At 41.5% G+C, this 17,300-nt stretch overlaps 2 protein-coding genes across 2 annotated transcripts in view; both read left to right on the top strand.

Annotated features, from left to right (window-relative positions):
• The first annotated feature begins 692 nt into the window (after positions 1-692).
• LOC109896993 (interferon-induced GTP-binding protein Mx1) lies at positions 693-11,769 on the top strand. The gene is made up of 12 exons (XM_031806005.1): positions 693-1,478; positions 7,851-7,988; positions 8,193-8,347; positions 8,461-8,599; positions 8,703-8,901; positions 9,043-9,121; positions 9,221-9,343; positions 9,575-9,716; positions 9,892-10,050; positions 10,241-10,317; positions 10,468-10,707; positions 11,053-11,769. The coding sequence occupies exons 1-12, from the start codon at positions 1,289-1,291 to the stop codon at positions 11,275-11,277; spliced, it is 1,866 nt and encodes a 621-aa protein (XP_031661865.1). The 5' UTR covers positions 693-1,288; the 3' UTR covers positions 11,278-11,769.
• A 2,758-nt stretch (positions 11,770-14,527) lies between these two features.
• The window catches only part of atxn7 (ataxin 7), a 35,955-nt gene continuing 33,182 nt past the window's right edge, over positions 14,528-17,300 (top strand). Inside the window, exon 1 of the mRNA XM_031805709.1 lies at positions 14,528-14,864. The gene's annotated coding sequence lies outside the window, so the exon portion shown is untranslated. The remainder of the gene's footprint in view (positions 14,865-17,300) is intronic.

The raw sequence follows: 17,300 nt of genomic DNA, 5'->3' as shown, positions 1-17,300 counted from the left end.
TTTAATCCAATCTGAATGTTTGAAGGCTATTGAGGTTTGAAAGCGCGAATATCAGTTGAATATCCAACCTGACACTGACTTTTCCTCGGTCGTTATAGCAGGGATCATCAACTAAACTCAGCAAAAAAAAGAAACGTCCTCTCACTGTCAACTGCATTTAATTTCAGGAAATGTAACATATGTAAATATGTGTATGAACATACCAAGATTCAAAAACTGAGACAAACTGAACACGTTCCACAGACATTTGACTAGCAAAAATTGAATAATGTGTCCCTGAACAAAGGGGGGGAGTCAAAATCTAAAGTAACAGTCAGTATCTGGTGTTGCCACCAGCTGCATTAAGTACTGCTTTGCATCTCCTCCTCAAGGACTGCACCAGATTTCCCCGTTCTTGCTGTGAGATGTTACCCCACTCTTCCACCAAGGCACCTGCAAGTTCCCGGACATTTCTGGGGGGAATGGCCCTAGCCCTCGCCCTCCGATCCAACAGGTCCCAGACGTGCTCAATGGGATTGAGATCTGGACTTTTCGCTGGCCATGGCAAAACACTGACATTCCTTTCCTGCAGGAAATCCTGCACAGAACGAGCAGTATGGCTGGTGGCATTGTAATGCTAGAGGGTCATGTCAGGATGAGCCTGCAGGAAGGGTACAAAATGAGGGAGGAGGATGTCTTCCCTGTAACACACTGCGTTGAGATTGCCTGCAATGACAACAAGCTCAGTCCGATGATGCTGTGACGCACCGCCCCAGACCAAGACGGACCCTCCACCTCCAAATCGATCCCGCTCCAGAGTACAGGCCTCGGTGTAACGCTCATTCCTTCGACGATAAACGCGAATCAGACCATCACCCCTGGTGAGACAAAACCGCGACTCGTCGTTGAAGAGCACTTTTTGCCAGTCCTATCTGGTCCAGCGACGGTGGGTTTGTGCCCATAGGCGACGTTGTTGGGGAACCCTGCCCTATAGCCTTACCCCATCCTATAGCAGCATCCAGCTTCAGCACTAACTTTCAATTGAGACATGAAAGTGAAAAATACCGTGTAAGATTCGATTCCCAGGAATGATACTCCCTCCGTTTTACAAAACCGGTTGTTATAAAAACGAGTCGAGAGTAAAAACTCTCCCTCTCGGAGAAGGGACTGGAGCTTGAGGAGGGAATAGACTACTTTTGAAATATATGCATTGCCAATAATTTCATAACCTTTCAACATCCGCAGTGGGCATCAGATAGCAGAAAATCTAGCTTTTTATTTAAGTTGTATCACTAAATAATAATACACAATGAATAATACGCTGAACCAACATTACGAAGAGAAGGTGCGGCCCTGTATCGACCTCATCGACTCCCTGCGCTCCCTTGGCGTAGAGAAGGACCTTGCACTGCCAGCCATCGCCGTGATAGGGGACCAGAGTTCGGGGAAGAGCTCCGTGTTGGAGGCGCTGTCTGGAGTGGCTTTGCCAAGGGGTAGCGGTGAGTGATAATTAGACCTGGACTCATGGATAGACGCACTGGCGTACCTGACACCCTCGCAGCCCCAGCTTATCGATATGTTTTTTAAAATGTATTTAATAAATATTTTAAACAGTAACACTCCATAAAGTCATTAATAACCTTATGTACTAGGAAGCTACGCTTTGTTTCTTGTGCTTCAGGAATGTGACTAAAAAATATATTACTGATTTGAAAGTATATGGGTATATCCTTGAATAAATGCCGTGATCAAGGCTAAGATGGCGCCAGACGCCAGTGCAATGAGTGGAGCTTACTTAGCCTAATTCTTCTTAGTTTTCGAAGAGAAAACGATCTTAGTAGAAGCGACAGATTAAACAGTTTGATTGCCGTAGCAACATCAGGGCAACTGGGCAGAGTTCTGTAACATTAGTCATGCATGTCATTCGGTGTTGTAAATGAGCCCCAACCTGGGCTCGAACCAGGGACCCTCTGCACGCATCAACCAGTCACTCACGAAGCATCTTTATCCATTGCTCCACAGAGCAAGGGGAACAATTTGTTCTAGGTCTCAGAGCGAGTGACGTCACCGACTGAAACACTATTAGCGCGCACCACCGCTAACTAGCTAGCCATTTCACATCGGCCACATAAACATAGAGGGAGTAAAATGTAGGTAAGCAATAACAATTTCGGAACAACTACTAGTCGAATAACACATGGGAGAGATGACGAATTGTGTCAAAGAGATGTATTTATAGACTAATACACTTGAAACAAATAGCCAAACCGAAAACTGCAGACATTATTAGTTCCTCCCCTGCGATCAAACCACCATTAAAAAAACCAAGTGAAACGCAGCCTAACGTGATCATTGACAGCTGCCTTGAAGGACACAGATTTTAAAAAAATGCTTTCTGCTACTAAGATCAGTGAAATGTAGGCTAAACCGATAACTTGAGTGAAGAGCAGAAATCTCAACTAGCAAGCAAGTCACAGCAATGAAGAATTGAGTGTGTACCCACACGGAAAGCGATTAACCTTATAGGAAGCTCTCGGGACAGGTCGTCTGGATACTGGACAGCCAATCAATGAACAGATGCAAACAGGTTATCATCTTTAGCAGACAAGTTGTTAAGGGCTTGAACAAGAAAAGCTGTTTGCGATTTCATTGCAGCCCAGCCTTCATTCATACTGTCGAACCGGAGTCTGAGTTGTGTGGTTGCAATATCAATAGTCTTGGCATGCATCAATATCTTGCTATGCATCATTCAAGACTAAATGTATCAACATATAATGCACAATGTCTCAGGAAATACTGAACGGGTTGGCAATACTGAGTATAGAAAACAGTCGGCCCGCAACCTGGACCTACAGGCCGTGCACACAGAAGATGCAGACTTCAGGACACCATTGGAGTAACTCAAGTTGCATTTAATTTAAATGTACCTAGAATATTGCTGCCCATATGTGTAGGCTATTAGCCAAACAAAACCAGCTGAGTTCAACAATAAATAGTGGCTGAATTTATCCTCAAGCCGACTACTTTTTTCCTCACTGTTACACGGAACCCAAACCGGCTGCGCGCGTGCGCTATCGTGCACATATTTAGTTTATCCCCCTATACCAAACGCTATCACGACACGCAAGTTAAAATATCAAAACAAACTCTGAACCATTCACATTAATTTGAGGACAGGTCGAAAAGCCTTAAACATATACGGCAATTTAGCCAGTTAGCTTGCACTTGCTAGCTATTTTTTTGGCTGGATCTTTGCTATGGGACGCAATTTGGGTCTTTGCGTGTCATAAAATGTACTATTTACCACTATTTGATGTGTCAAATAACACTATTTGACGTGTCAAATAAGCTTGTTGACCAATCAGGACCTGAATATCGTTGTGACATATGAAATACGAGTGAGTGTAATCAAGCTACTGAAACAGATTATGTCGTTTTGCTATGTTTTGGGGAATAATTGTTTTTAGCATCCATGAGCTAGCTAGCTTTAAAAAAAATGACCAGCACTGTAGGTGCGCGAGACAATTTTACCAGCAATGTAGCATACGTATCGAGGAATCGTTGTGACATATGAAATACGAGTGATAGTGTAATCAATGTGTAATCACTACGTAAAACAAAAATAGCTAAGTGTCATCATCTAAAATAACCCTAATTTTTAAAACAGTTCTTATTTGACCCATCGGACCCATCTATGTGAAGCTAGCCTCAATTAAGGATTGGCTACAATAGTGGACTTTGCGGTTAGCCTTCAAAATAAAAGTATGGCATAATTATACTTTTTGTATTAATTTGCATCACTGTCAATGACATACTTTTTATTTTGAAGGCAATCCACAAATTCCACTATTGTGCCTAATCCTTATTGTGGCTACCTTCACAACACATAACCCGGTCTGGTCGAGCCAGATGAAGCTGAATAGCCAGATGAAGCTAGCTAGCTGGCGGCTTATAACAGGGTTAAGTAGCTGGATAGCTATTTATTTTTCATGAACTGAAGTTCAGTTGCAATAGGCGAACAAGTGGCAACCTAGCTAATACTTACACAAGGATTCCTAAACCATTGCTAAGAATAATGGAAATTACTACAGTTTCTACTGGTCATTGTTTTCAGGCTGGTTGTATTGGTGCTAGCTAACGTTAGGTAATACCAAGCTAAAGCTTGCTACTCCAGAAGTTGCGCTCGAACAAATGATGCTTTATTACCCAACGTGGTATTGTAAACACATTGTTAGTGGCCGGTGTTTTCTTGTTTGCAAACTTTTTTGTACAGCTTTGACAGTGCTACTGTATATTTTTTGACACGCAAAGACCCAAATGGCGTTCCATAGTATACATGTTGTGAAGCTAATAGCAGTGACACTATTGCTGTGTAACTCCAGTAGGGCAACATCTGAAAAATAGCACACTTGGTAGTGTGTACCGGTGCTCGACCAGTTGGTGAAAGCCAACATCACCCACAACAGAGAACGGTTGATTGTCAAGGGCAATGAATTCCATTATCTTGGCTTTAATGGATTTCGCCTTTGAGTTGTCTCGATGAAATGTTGTTACTCTTTCAAATGACTGCTCGATCCACACAGCAGACATTGTGGGCTAGTTTAGGAATGCTGGTTGCACGTATAGCGCAAACTATTATGTGGTGTCATTACGTCATGTACCTACATTATATAGGTACGCACGTCAGCTTTGACATCGGTTTTGCACATCAGTGTTAAACTAGACATCTGCCTATACCGATGTTGGCATTTTTATGTTCACCGATATATCGTGCATCCCTAGAAACATCTATTAAAAATTATGCACTCGCTACTGTAAATTGCTATGGATAAGAGCGTCTGCTAAAATTTAAATATGAGACCATGCTGGATAATTCATGAAACAGATCATGATTATTGTTCTCTATGGTAAGGAGGGGACTGTAGATCGTTGTCTGTTTGATTTTGTGGAACGGTGTCCGTTCTAAAGTTTTAATTATATTTATTATATTCTATATTTATATTATTATATATATAATTATAATTATTACTATAATAATTCATTGAAATGTGTGAGTCACCAGAGAGGAAGAGGCGAAGCAAGAGGGATACCTAGTCCCAAAATCTGTCTTCTCCAGCAGGTGGCGTTTTAATATAGAGGTCAATGAGAAAGTGTTGAAATGTGGTTAACAAAAATGGAATGGCTTATTCAGTATGTGTGGCTTATTTGATTGAATATATTTTTTGTGTGTGCATAGATTGTTAGGAGTGAACTGATAAGTAGGACACATGACATCCCGGCAACTTTTAAAAATAAAAATAAACTTTATTTTGGAGTCGCACCCATTGTTCACACGCATATCAGTCCTCTTAGCTAGAAGTAACTGCCTTAATTTTGCTGGTCACATTGGGTCCATAATAAATACAAATTGAAAATGGTCCCACCCAATGATGTATATAAACTTTGGATTGCTGATGCCATGTAGCCTATTGGCCATTGAGAGGCTTGAAGCCACTGGTCAGTCAGCCAAATTGGCACTCCTCCATAGGAATTAATGGAATTCTACAGTATTTCCAGTATTTCAATTACATGTTTAATAAAAAAACAATAGTAGTGGGACCGTAGCATTAGTAAAAAAATAATAATAGAGTACCAGTCAGAAGTTTGGACACACCTACTCATTCAAGGGTTTTTCTTACTTTATACTATTTTCAACATTGTAGAATAATAGTGAAGACATCAAAACTATGAAATCACACATACGGAATCATGTAGTAACCAAAAAAGTAATAAACAAATCAAAATATATTTTATATTTGAGATTCAAATGAAAGTAGCCACCCTTTGCCTTGATGACAGCTTTGCACACTCTTGGCATTCTCTCAACCAGCTTCACCTGTAATACTTTTCCAACAGTCTTGAAGGAGTTCCCACATATGCTGAGCACTTGTTGGCTGCTTTTCCTTCACTCTGCGGTCCAACTCATCCAAAACCATCTCAATTGGGTTGAGGTAGGGTGATTGTGGAGGCCAGGTCTTCTGATGCAGCACTCCATCACTCTCCTTCTTGTTCAAATAGCCCTTACACAGCCTGGAGGTGTGTTGGGTCATTTTCCTGTTGAAAAACAAATGATAGTCCTACTAAGCGCAAAACAGATGGGATGGCGTATCGCTGCAGAATGCTGTGGTAGCCAGGCTGGTTAAGTGTGCCTTGAATTCTAAATAAATCGCAGACATTGTCACTAGCAAAGGACCATCACACCTCTTCCTCCATGCTTCACGGTGGGAACCACATATGCGGAGGTCATCCGTTCGCCTACTCTGTGTCTCAAATTTGGACAGATTTCCACCGGTCTAATATCCATTGCTCGTGTTTCTTGGCCCTTCTTTTTATTGGTGTCCTTAAGTAGTGGTTTCTTTGCAGCAATTCGACCATGAAGGCCTGTTCCACACAGGCTCCTCTGAACAGTTGATGTTGAGATGTGTCTGTTACTTGAACTCTGCGAAGCATTTATTTGGGCTGCAATTTCTAATGAATTTATCCTCTGTAGCAGAGGTAACTATGGGTCTTTCTTTCCTGTGCCGGTCCTCATGAGAGCCAATTTCATTATAGCGCTTGATGGTTTTTGTGACTGCACTTGAAGAAACTTTCAAAGATCTTGAAATTATCTGGATTGACTGACCTTCAAACCTTTAAATTATATTATGTGAGCAAAACATACAAATAGATTTGTATGTTTATCTCACATAATATAACTTAAAGTATACATTAAGGTGTCTGTAATAGAATAAACGTGTGAAAAATGAATGTAGACATGAATAAATTAATTTCTATAGTTTCCTAAATCTTTTTTTACCATGGAGGAGAAGTAGCAAGATGGCTGCGTGGTAACATCAATATAGCACCCTCTGTCAGTCATTGTGGGTTTATACACATCATTGGTCCCACTGATCTTGCCTCCTCCACTGAGGTATAATAAGAACTGGAGACTGCGTCCGCTTGTTGTTTTCAAGGTGATCTATTCATGTTTGCATAGGCAGATTCATGGACCCTATATACCCGGGTTTCATCCAGTTTATAAGGACCAACATCACATGCGCACTAGCACTCAGTGCATACAGGGTGCAGGGCGCGCAGCAACGATGACTAAAGTGGTTATTAAGATATGAACATTTTATATTCATGCTCTGAGATCATGATCCCAGCTAGCCCGGGGAAGTGCTGGTCAGCTTGTTTAGCTGTCCATATGATCTGACAGAGTTGCTGGAGAATGTTTGCTCGATACTGCTGTCTGTTCAGTGTGCACTGAGTGCTAGTGCGCAGGCTTCTTAATCCCAGTAAGAAAGATGGCAGCAACCACGAAAAAGTGAATGTGAGTAAATTACATTGAAAACAAAGCTTGGTCATCGTGGAGGCAGTCTCTAATTCTTATTATGCCTCAGTGCATGACATGGAGAACAGGGAGTGGATTACCTAAAGATACTGGTACCCAGGCAAACTGCTTTCCATTTTTGAAGACATTTATTTTCATTGTTAGAGATGCCACTTGACCACCTAACCCTAACCCAAACCCTTACCCTAAACCATGTTTGTATCCTTACCCTAAACAGGGTTTGTATCTGTATGGTTGCATCATTTGTGGGGGACGACATGTTTACTGTAGCCTTGTTTATTTATCAATATCAGTCTCAAATAGGTTGAAGAAGCCTATATTGCCTATATTGATTTGATTATCATTTGATCTCTAATTTCACTTGGTAATTAAGCATTGGACAATTTAATTGTCATTAAAAGTAATTTATTTCTGGTTGCTTTAGTTGATGTATGGGCTTTTGTACAGTTTCATTTGATCCCACTCTCTCTAATTCCTCCTCCTCTGTCAACTCTGACAGGTATTGTAACACGATGCCCTCTCGAGCTGAAGATGAAAAGGAAGAAAGAAGGAGAAGAATGGCATGGAAAAATCAGCTACCAAGACCACGAAGAGGAGATTGAGGATCCCTCTGATGTGGAGAAGAAAATTCGTGAAGGTGTGGTCATTGGTCTGCTGATCATGGCAAAGATGAAAGTCTCTAAAGTCTTATCTATGTTCTCTACTCCATAAGACAACACACCCATAACTATTAAATACCTAAATACCAATAAAAAGATAACTTGATCCACTTTACTATTGTGCTGTTGGAACCCTGGTGGTTTCTAGCAACGGTGTTCTGTATTCTTATTCCTCCCTTCAGCCCAGGATGAAATGGCAGGTGTGGGGGTGGGTATCAGTGATGACCTCATCAGCCTAGAGATTGGCTCCCCTGACGTCCCAGACCTCACACTCATCGACCTGCCAGGCATCGCCCGTGTAGCTGTCAAGGGTCAACCTGAGAACATTGGTGAACAGGTACACACCTTCCACCCCACCCATAATGTTAGTGGGAAAACACTGTGCATTTTTAACCCAGAAACCAAGTCCCCCCACAACATGTTATATATAATAATGTTCGACATTTCCAGATTAAGAGATTGATACGGAAATTCATCATGAAGCAAGAAACAATCAGCTTGGTGGTTGTGCCATGCAATGTTGACATTGCAACCACAGAGGCTTTGCAGATGGCACAAGAGGTGGACCCTGAAGGGGAAAGGACATTAGGTATTCCACCCTTTTATTATTTACTCAGTAACAAATGTTATGGACCATGTTGACTTCTGTTGACTTTAATGAGTTAGACTTGTGTGTGTTTCCCATTGAACAGGCATCCTGACCAAGCCTGACCTGGTAGACAAAGGCACAGAGGAGACGGTGGTGGACATAGTTCATAATGAGGTTATCCACCTGACCAAGGGCTACATGATAGTCAAGTGCAGGGGCCAGAAGGAGATCATGGAGCGAGTCTCACTGACCGAGGCCACAGAGAGGGAGAAGGCTTTCTTCAAAGAGCACGCTCATCTCAGGTTGGTCCTCTTGGCTGATGTGTACCTCAGATTTTATACAATACGATCTATTTTATAGCTTTTTAAATAAAGTTTGTACCTGTGTGGTAACCAAACTATTTGTGAAGTTGTGAGAGAAAAAAAATCCTATCATTTGTGCAGCACACTTTATGATGAGGGCCATGCCACCATCCCTAAACTGGCAGAGAAATTAACTCTTGAACTGGTGCATCATATCGAGGTAAATTCTTCTTCCATTACATTTCACTGCACAAAATCCTATACATTTGTTACTGAGTGACTGTTGCTATAAGCCATGACTCTGCGTTGTGCCCTTTAGAAATCCCTGCCTCGTCTAGAAGAGCAGATTGAGGCAAAGCTGTCAGAGACACATGCCGAGCTGGAAAGATATGGTACCGGGCCACCTGAGGACTCGGCAGAGAGGCTGTATTTCCTAATTGATGTGAGTCCCCCAGCCTTCAATCCCCAGATTATTTAGTTACAGTCTTTTTCACTCTGCTTTGGCCTTGACTCTTGACCCAAACTTACAGCAGTCATGTTAGTCTTTGTTAGCAAAATTGGAAAATTCTGGAAATAATTTGAAAGTTGATAACATTTTATATCCATAGCTTTTTCTCTTTCTCTCTGTCTATCCCTCTCCATGTATCCAACAACTTATTTTTCTGTGTCCCAGAAAGTGACTGCATTCACCCAAGATGCCATCAACCTGAGCACTGGGGAGGAGATGAAAAGCGGAGTTCGTCTCAACGTCTTCTCCACACTCAGAAAAGAGTTTGGGAAATGGAAGTTACACCTGGAACGCTCTGGAGAAATCTGTGAGTGTACTATTATCACACACCCATCGAAAACAATGGCTCATTTCAGCGTGCTAGATAACAAATAATAGCTATGTGAATTGAGATTTCTGTACCAAATTTTTATTCAACATGGAAGGCTTATACATGTGCTTATTTAATGTAATGCAACAGTGACATCCTTTGTATATTACAGTTAACCAGAGGATTGAGGGAGAAGTGGCTGATTATGAGAAGACGTACCGTGGAAGGGAGCTCCCAGGGTTCATCAACTACAAGACCTTTGAGGTGATGGTGAAAGACCAGATCAAACAACTGGAGGAACCAGCAGTCAAGAAACTGAAGGAGATTTCAGGTATAGTGTATGTTTGATCATTTTATTTTATACATATACTGAAACCCAGTTTGTGATTTTATTTGATATGGGGGCCCTATTTGCCAAACTATAAGGCCAAGATGCTTTATGTATATTTTCCATCCAAGAATGTAATCTATCTGTGAGTCCTGTGTCAGAGTGATGTTATGGTGTTTCTTCCCTTCTCTAGATGCCGTTAGGAAGGTGTTCTTACAGCTGGCTCAGAGCAGCTTCACTGGATTTCCCAACCTCCTGAAATCAGCGAAGGTTTATCTCACACCATGCAATATTAATGTCACCATTTATCTCTGATATTCCCACAGTTGGTCATCAACCTGTATGTGAATGAGATGGCTGACATGCACCAACTACATTTATCTCCTGTTGATTGACTGAGTTGTGTTTTGTTAACTACAGACAAAGATTGAGGCCATTAAGCAGGTGAATGAGTCTACAGCTGAGTCCATGTTGAGGACTCAGTTCAAGATGGAGCTGATAGTGTACACACAGGACAGCACCTACAGCCACAGTCTGTGTGAGAGGAAGAGGGAGGAGGACGAAGACCGACCCTTAACTGAGATAAGGAGTACGATCTTTAGCACAGACAACCATGCCACCCTACAGGAGATGATGCTGCACCTCAAGTCCTATTACTGGGTAAGCACTGTGTAAATCACTATCTTAGATGCTGGCCTAAACAAGAACCCTAAACAAGAACCTACCTGTATTTCCACCAGCTCTTCAGACTAGGGATAAGAGGGCACTAACTCAGAGATTGAATGGAACTGCTGATTCTTAAACTAATTTCTTCACCAATTCCCTGAAAGCTAGATGATAATATTGCATGTAAATGTGCTATAACATTATACAATTCAGAGTGTGTGTGAACCAACCATTGTGAGGGGACTAAAACTTGAATGGGACAAAAGTTAAGTTAGATCACTATATCTATCTCTTTTATTAATAGGTGTTTTGTCTTGTCTGTCTCTTTATCTTTGACAGATTGCCAGTCAGCGTCTGGCTGATCAGATTCCCATGGTGATCCGCTACCTGGTGCTGCAGGAGTTTGCTTCCCAGCTGCAGAGGGAGATGCTTCAGACTCTGCAGGAGAAGGACAACATCGAGCAGCTGCTGAAAGAGGACATCGACATCGGCAGCAAGAGGGCTGCACTGCAGAGCAAGCTCAAACGCCTGATGAAGGCACGCAGCTACCTAGTGGAGTTCTAGTATGGACAGCTGCTTGTTAACATTTAGGATGGTCTTGACTAATGCCAGATGGATTGGTCAATGGAAGTAGACCTACAGGTGTGTTGCAGTGGGGTTTGGCGTAGATTCTGTGATCTCAGTTCATTGCATAGTAAATGTAATAGAAGTTACTATGCAATCAAGTCCTTTGTTATCCTTTTTTGTTGAATATTAAACTCAAATGTCTGATGAACGCAAGCAGCTAGTCTACCAGGTGGAGTGGGAACCTGCCTGATAACATTTGGGAACAGAGAAGGAAGTGCAATAATTTTATTGAAAGGCAATGTATAACTTGTGGTTTATATTTCTGCTGACATACATTTTATTGTTATTGTGTCTCCTTTTTATCATGTCTGGATGGTGGGCCTGTGGACCACTGAGCATCAACTAATGGCCTCACAATTAGGGTTTATCTATGTTAAACCAAGTTGTATATTTATTATAAATAAAAAATGTGTGAAGAAAAAAAAACATGTTGAACTGTCAAATTTGATTGCACTCTAGATGAGACCTCTCAATCTGAAGTAGAAATGTTATGGTGAAACAGGTCCATCTACTGGTCTAGCCTAGGAATGACGCCATGACTCACCCGTCGCACTAACTTTCAATGAAGAAATGAAAGTGAAACATACCGTGTAAGATACGATTTTCAGGAATGACAACGGCTGTTTTGTACCCATTAAAGGGAAATGAGTCGAGTGCTGAGGAGTGTTTATGTCTGTAATAAAGCACTTTTGTGCGGAAAAACACATTCTGATTGACTGGGACTGGCTCCCCAGTGGGTGGAGGCCCACCCAAGGCTGCGCCCCTGCCCAGTACATTTTCAAAATTAGTCCCTGGCCATCATCAAATCAAAGTTTATTGGTCACATGCCCTGAATACAGGAAGCAAACGTTGTAGGGAAATGCTCTCCTGAAAACTGCAATACACATGTACAGTACCAGACAAAAGTTTGAATACACCTACTCATTCAATGGTTTTTCTTTATTTGTACTATTTTCTACATTGTAGAATAATAGTGAATACATCATAACTATGAAATAACAAATAAGAAATCATGTAGTAACCAAATAACTTATAAAATATATTTTGATATGTTTATTTGAGATTCTTCAAAGTAGCCACCCTTTGCTTTGATGACAGCTTTGCACACTCTTGGCATTCTCTCAACCAGCTTCAAGAGGTCTTCACCTGGAATGCATTTCAATCAACAGGTGTGCTTTGTTAAAACTTAAATTGCGGAATTGTTTTCTTTCTTGGAGCCAATCAGTTGTGTTGTGACAAGGTGGGGCTGGTATACAGAAGATAGGTTGTAAGTTCAAATCCCCGAGCTATAACTAAGTTGGCTAAACGGCACCACAGGCTAGCATTTTAGCTAGCTAGCATAGTTAACAATACATGTTCTGTATCCAGTTTTTCAATGTAGCTGATGCCTTCAAAATTAGATTTAAGTGGCCACTTCAAATACACAGAACTATTTAGACAGGTAGTATGATTAAGAAACCAATCTCAATAACACATTAGTTTGCTAGCTAATTGGGTAATATCAAACAATGAACAATCTCCATCAGTTACAGCACCCATTTGTCCAGGTAAATTTACTCTTCTTTTAATTTAACTTTATTGTTAAAGGAAATAAAAAGGGCTGCATTCAGAACATAAAAGTACAGATAGAACAATGAGCTAAGGGTAAGTTAGAACAATGAGCTAAGGGTAAGTTATACAAATCTTTGAAAAAAACCTAGTAGAACCAAAGTAAAGTATGAAGATTGCAAGGCTAAAACTTCTACTCCAATAGAAATCCCCTATCTCACTTCAGCCATCTTGGCCAATCCCACTTGTAGGCGATTCCAGCAAGGCTAATGCGTAGAAACACGTCATCAGGTCTAACGGACGTCTTGCTCCAAACGCCGCATGTGCAGCCCTCAAACCTGTCTATTTTCCTCGAAAGTACGTAATGTCACGATTTCAAAGCTATATAATATTACAGAGGACAAGTTAATTATCTCAAATCCTGGAAAAGGTTTGCAATCTTGAGCTTCTTGTTCATGAAATTCGTGCTCGTGTTGGATCTCTGTGCTCACATTCATTCCTTGAAGTAATCAGAGATTTGGATATAATGACAAGACAACCTCCCACCTATTGCTCTCTTTGGATTGGTGGATACATTTCGTTATTTTATATTCGATGAGGGTGTTGACGTCAGCCGCCTGTATTGAATCGAGAGAGATGCTATGCTACTAGCCACATGTCATGAATATGCATAGCCATCTCGAAACTCCAATATAGTGTTTTTTCTCAAAGTTGCCGGGGTGTCACGTGTCCTACTTACACCAGTACACTCGTAACAACCTAAGCATTACAAAACGTATATTTGATCAAATAAATCTCACATAGAAAATAAGCCATTACATTTTTAGAGCACCAAATTCAACTCTCTCATTGACCTCCATACAAAAACTCCTCGTTTAGTGAGTGAAAGAAACGAAACAACACCACCTGCTGGAGAAGACAGATTTTTGGCACAGTTGTCCCTATCCTTTCTTCATTTATGTGGTAGTACTATCAAAGAGATCAGTATAAAGATAGGCAGAAACTGCTTCTCCAATGGAAATCCCGAGTCACGCTTGTAGGCGATGTCATGGCGACGTTGGTTAGCTAAGCGCATGCGCATAAATACGTACTCAGCTCTACCGGTCGTTTTGCGTCGAACTGCGCATGTGCAGGCTATCAACTCAAACCCACTCATTCAATATAAAGTTGTCTTTAACATCCTCAACTACCTAAGACATTGTCTCAAATCTAGGTTGTGCCATTAGATTTCGAGAAAATTAACAGCTAAGGAAGAAAATGTTCACTTCCCTCATTGATTTCTCAAACCCCAAACCCTGACCTGGTCTCCATGGTCAAAATGTTCCCGGAAGTCTCGCAGTGTTGCGTCTTTGGGTTTAGAAACTCTGTGGTGCTAACGCTGTACTATAATCACCCATAATGCAACGCGCGGCCCATTGATGCTGTATGGGCAACGTATACGGGCGTTAATACAATTCCAATGAGTTTCCCATCTCCTTAAAAGTATCTCTGACTGAACGCACCCCAGCGCTACTGGAAATACCCCGCCTCTGGGGAAAAAAAGGGCACGGATTGGTCAAAAGACCAGCTCGTGTTAATTTTGACAGCATGAGAATCTCGTGAAACTACTCCTCTTCGATCACGATTACGGTGCATGTATTTTGCTGAAAATTGTTACTTGGCCCCTGTGACAAGACACCAAATGCTACCAGTTTCAGCTCTTTGAAACCCATTGTGGAATAAAAGAACGGGTAAAACAGTTAGCTGGCACGGCAGCGACGTGCGTGCGTGAAGTATAGACTGTAAAAAAAATGTGACGTCTGCATCCCAGAATGCAGTTTGGTAAACAGACATGGAAGCACCTGGTAAAGACCTCCACAGTCAGTGAGCATTGCATTCGTTCTTTCTGCACGATCTCCATACTTTAATATCCGCCACATTCAACAGATTTGTATCTGTCTGCCGTCACATTTGCATCCCCAACGTCCAGGACCTTGGTAAGTGCAAATTCATAATGTTTCTATGTCGGCTGTTAATGACTTCTGCCAGGTTCATTGGAAGATATGGCTGGCCAGCAAGCTAGCTTACTTGAGTTAGCGCTAATGATAGCTAGCTAGCCACTCCTCGATTGACTGCGAAATTATCTAGTTTGGTGATATGGGCACAGAGTTTCTAAACCAGAGACGCAACATCGCGAGACTTCCGGGAACGCTTGCGAAACACCAAGCAGACCATGCCGGGGTTTGGTGTTTGAGAAGTTTGAGTGAAAAACTGAGAGAAAAAAAATGTCCTTAGTAGTTTATTTTTCTCGAAATCTAAAGGCACTAGCTATATTCGAGACAATGTCTTAAGTAGTTGAACATGTTATTACGCCAACCTCGTAAAAGTGATAAACTGACACGTTTTCATCTTAGTCAAAAACATCTCGTCTTTATATAGTCTTTGACGGCCTACTCTTGCGGGAGCGTGAGATGGTCAGTGCTACTCGGAATCCATGGGACGTCCCTAACCCAACCTTAATCCAGTGTTTCCCCAACTCGGTCCTGGGGACCCCGGGACCCCAAGGGGTGCACGTTTTGGTTTTTGCCTTAACACTACACAGTTGATTCAAATGATCACTTGGGCTCCCGAGTGGCGCAGCGGTCTAAGGCACTGCATCTCGGTGGTAGAGGTGTTACTAGAGACTCTGGTTCAAACGGCCGGAATTGGGAGTCCCATAGGGCGGCGCACAATTGGCCCAGCGTTGTTAGGGTTTGGCCAGGGTAGGTCGTCATTGTAAATAAGATTTTGTTCTTAATTAACTGACTTGCCTAGTTAAATAAATATATATTTTTAACATACCAAAGCTTGATGATTATTTGAATCAGCTGTGTAGTGGTAGGGCAAAAACCAAAACGTGGTCCCTGAAAACAATTTTAAATGTCAAATTCAATGGGGGGAACATCCCAAGGATCCCGGAAGGCACAGGGCCACCATTAGACCTAATGAGGTTTTATTTTTATTTAACTAGCCAAGTCAGTTAAGAACAAATTTTTATTTACAATAACGGCCTAAAGGTGAAAAAAAACTCGAGACCATCTTTTCACCACACAGAGACTACAGTACTATTTTACTAGCACAGACTGGAATATCTTCCGGGATTCATCCAATAGCATTGAGGAGTATACCACCAGTCACCGGCTTCATCAATAAGTGAATGCAACATCTACACCGAGCTAAAGGCGAGAGCTGCCACTTTTGCAAGGAGCGGGTCACTAATTCGGAGAAATCCCGCTATGCCCTCAACGAACCATCAAACAGGAAAGTGTCAATACAGGACTAAGATTGAATCCTACTACCCCAGCTCTGATGCTTGACGGCTGTGGCAGGGCTTGCAAACGATTACAGACTACAAAGGGAAGCACAGCCGGGAGCTGCCCAGTGACACAAGCCTACCAGATGCCTTTTTTATGCTCGCTTTGAAGCAAACAACACTGAAGCGTGCATGAGAGCACGAAGGTGGCTGGACGACTGTGATCACGCTCTCCGTAGCTTATGTGAGCAAGACCTACTTTCACAAGGCCGCGGGGCCAGACGGATTACCAGGACGTCTACTCGGAGCATGTGCGGACCAACTGGCAAGTGTCTTCACTGATATTTTCAACCTCTTCCTGACCGAGTGTGTAAAATCTACATGTTTCAAGTAGAGGTAGACCGATTATGATTTTTCAACGCCAATACCGATTTATTGGCGGACCAAAAAAAGCCGATACCGATTAATCGGCCGGTTTTAAAAATGTATTTGTAATAATGACAATTACAACAATACTGAATGAACACTTATTTGAACTTAATATACATAAATAAAATCAAGTTAGCCTCAAATAAATAATGAAACATGTTCAAATTGGTTTAAATAATGCAACAACAAAGTGTTGAAGAAGAAAGTAAAAGTGCAATATGTGCTATGTAAGAAAGCTAACGTTTAAGTACCTTGCTCAGAACATGAGAACATATGAAAGCTGGTGGTTCCTTTTAACTTGAGTCTTCAATATTCCCAGGTAAGAAGTTTTAGGTTGGAGTTATTATAGGACTATTTCTCTATACCATTTGTATTTCATATACCTTTGACTATTGGATGTTCTTATAGGCACTTTAGTATTGCCAGTGTAACAGTATAGCTTCCGTGCCTTATGTCATTAATATGGTCAAATCCGGAAACTATCATCTCGAAAACAAAATGTTTATTCTTTCAGTGAAATACAGAACCGTTCCGTATTTTATCTAACGGGTGGCATCCCTAAGTCTAAATATTGCTGTTACATTGCACAACCTTCAATGTTATGTCATAATTACGTAAAATTCTGGCAAATTAGTTTACAATGAGCCAGGCGGCCCAAACTGTTGCATATATCCTGACTGCGTGCAATGAACACGAGAAGTGACACAATTTC

This window comes from Oncorhynchus kisutch, linkage group LG1, assembly GCF_002021735.2.
Source record: "Oncorhynchus kisutch isolate 150728-3 linkage group LG1, Okis_V2, whole genome shotgun sequence".
NCBI classification, from domain to species: domain Eukaryota; kingdom Metazoa; phylum Chordata; class Actinopteri; order Salmoniformes; family Salmonidae; genus Oncorhynchus; species Oncorhynchus kisutch.
This window is presented reverse-complemented; position numbering and strand designations above follow the sequence as displayed.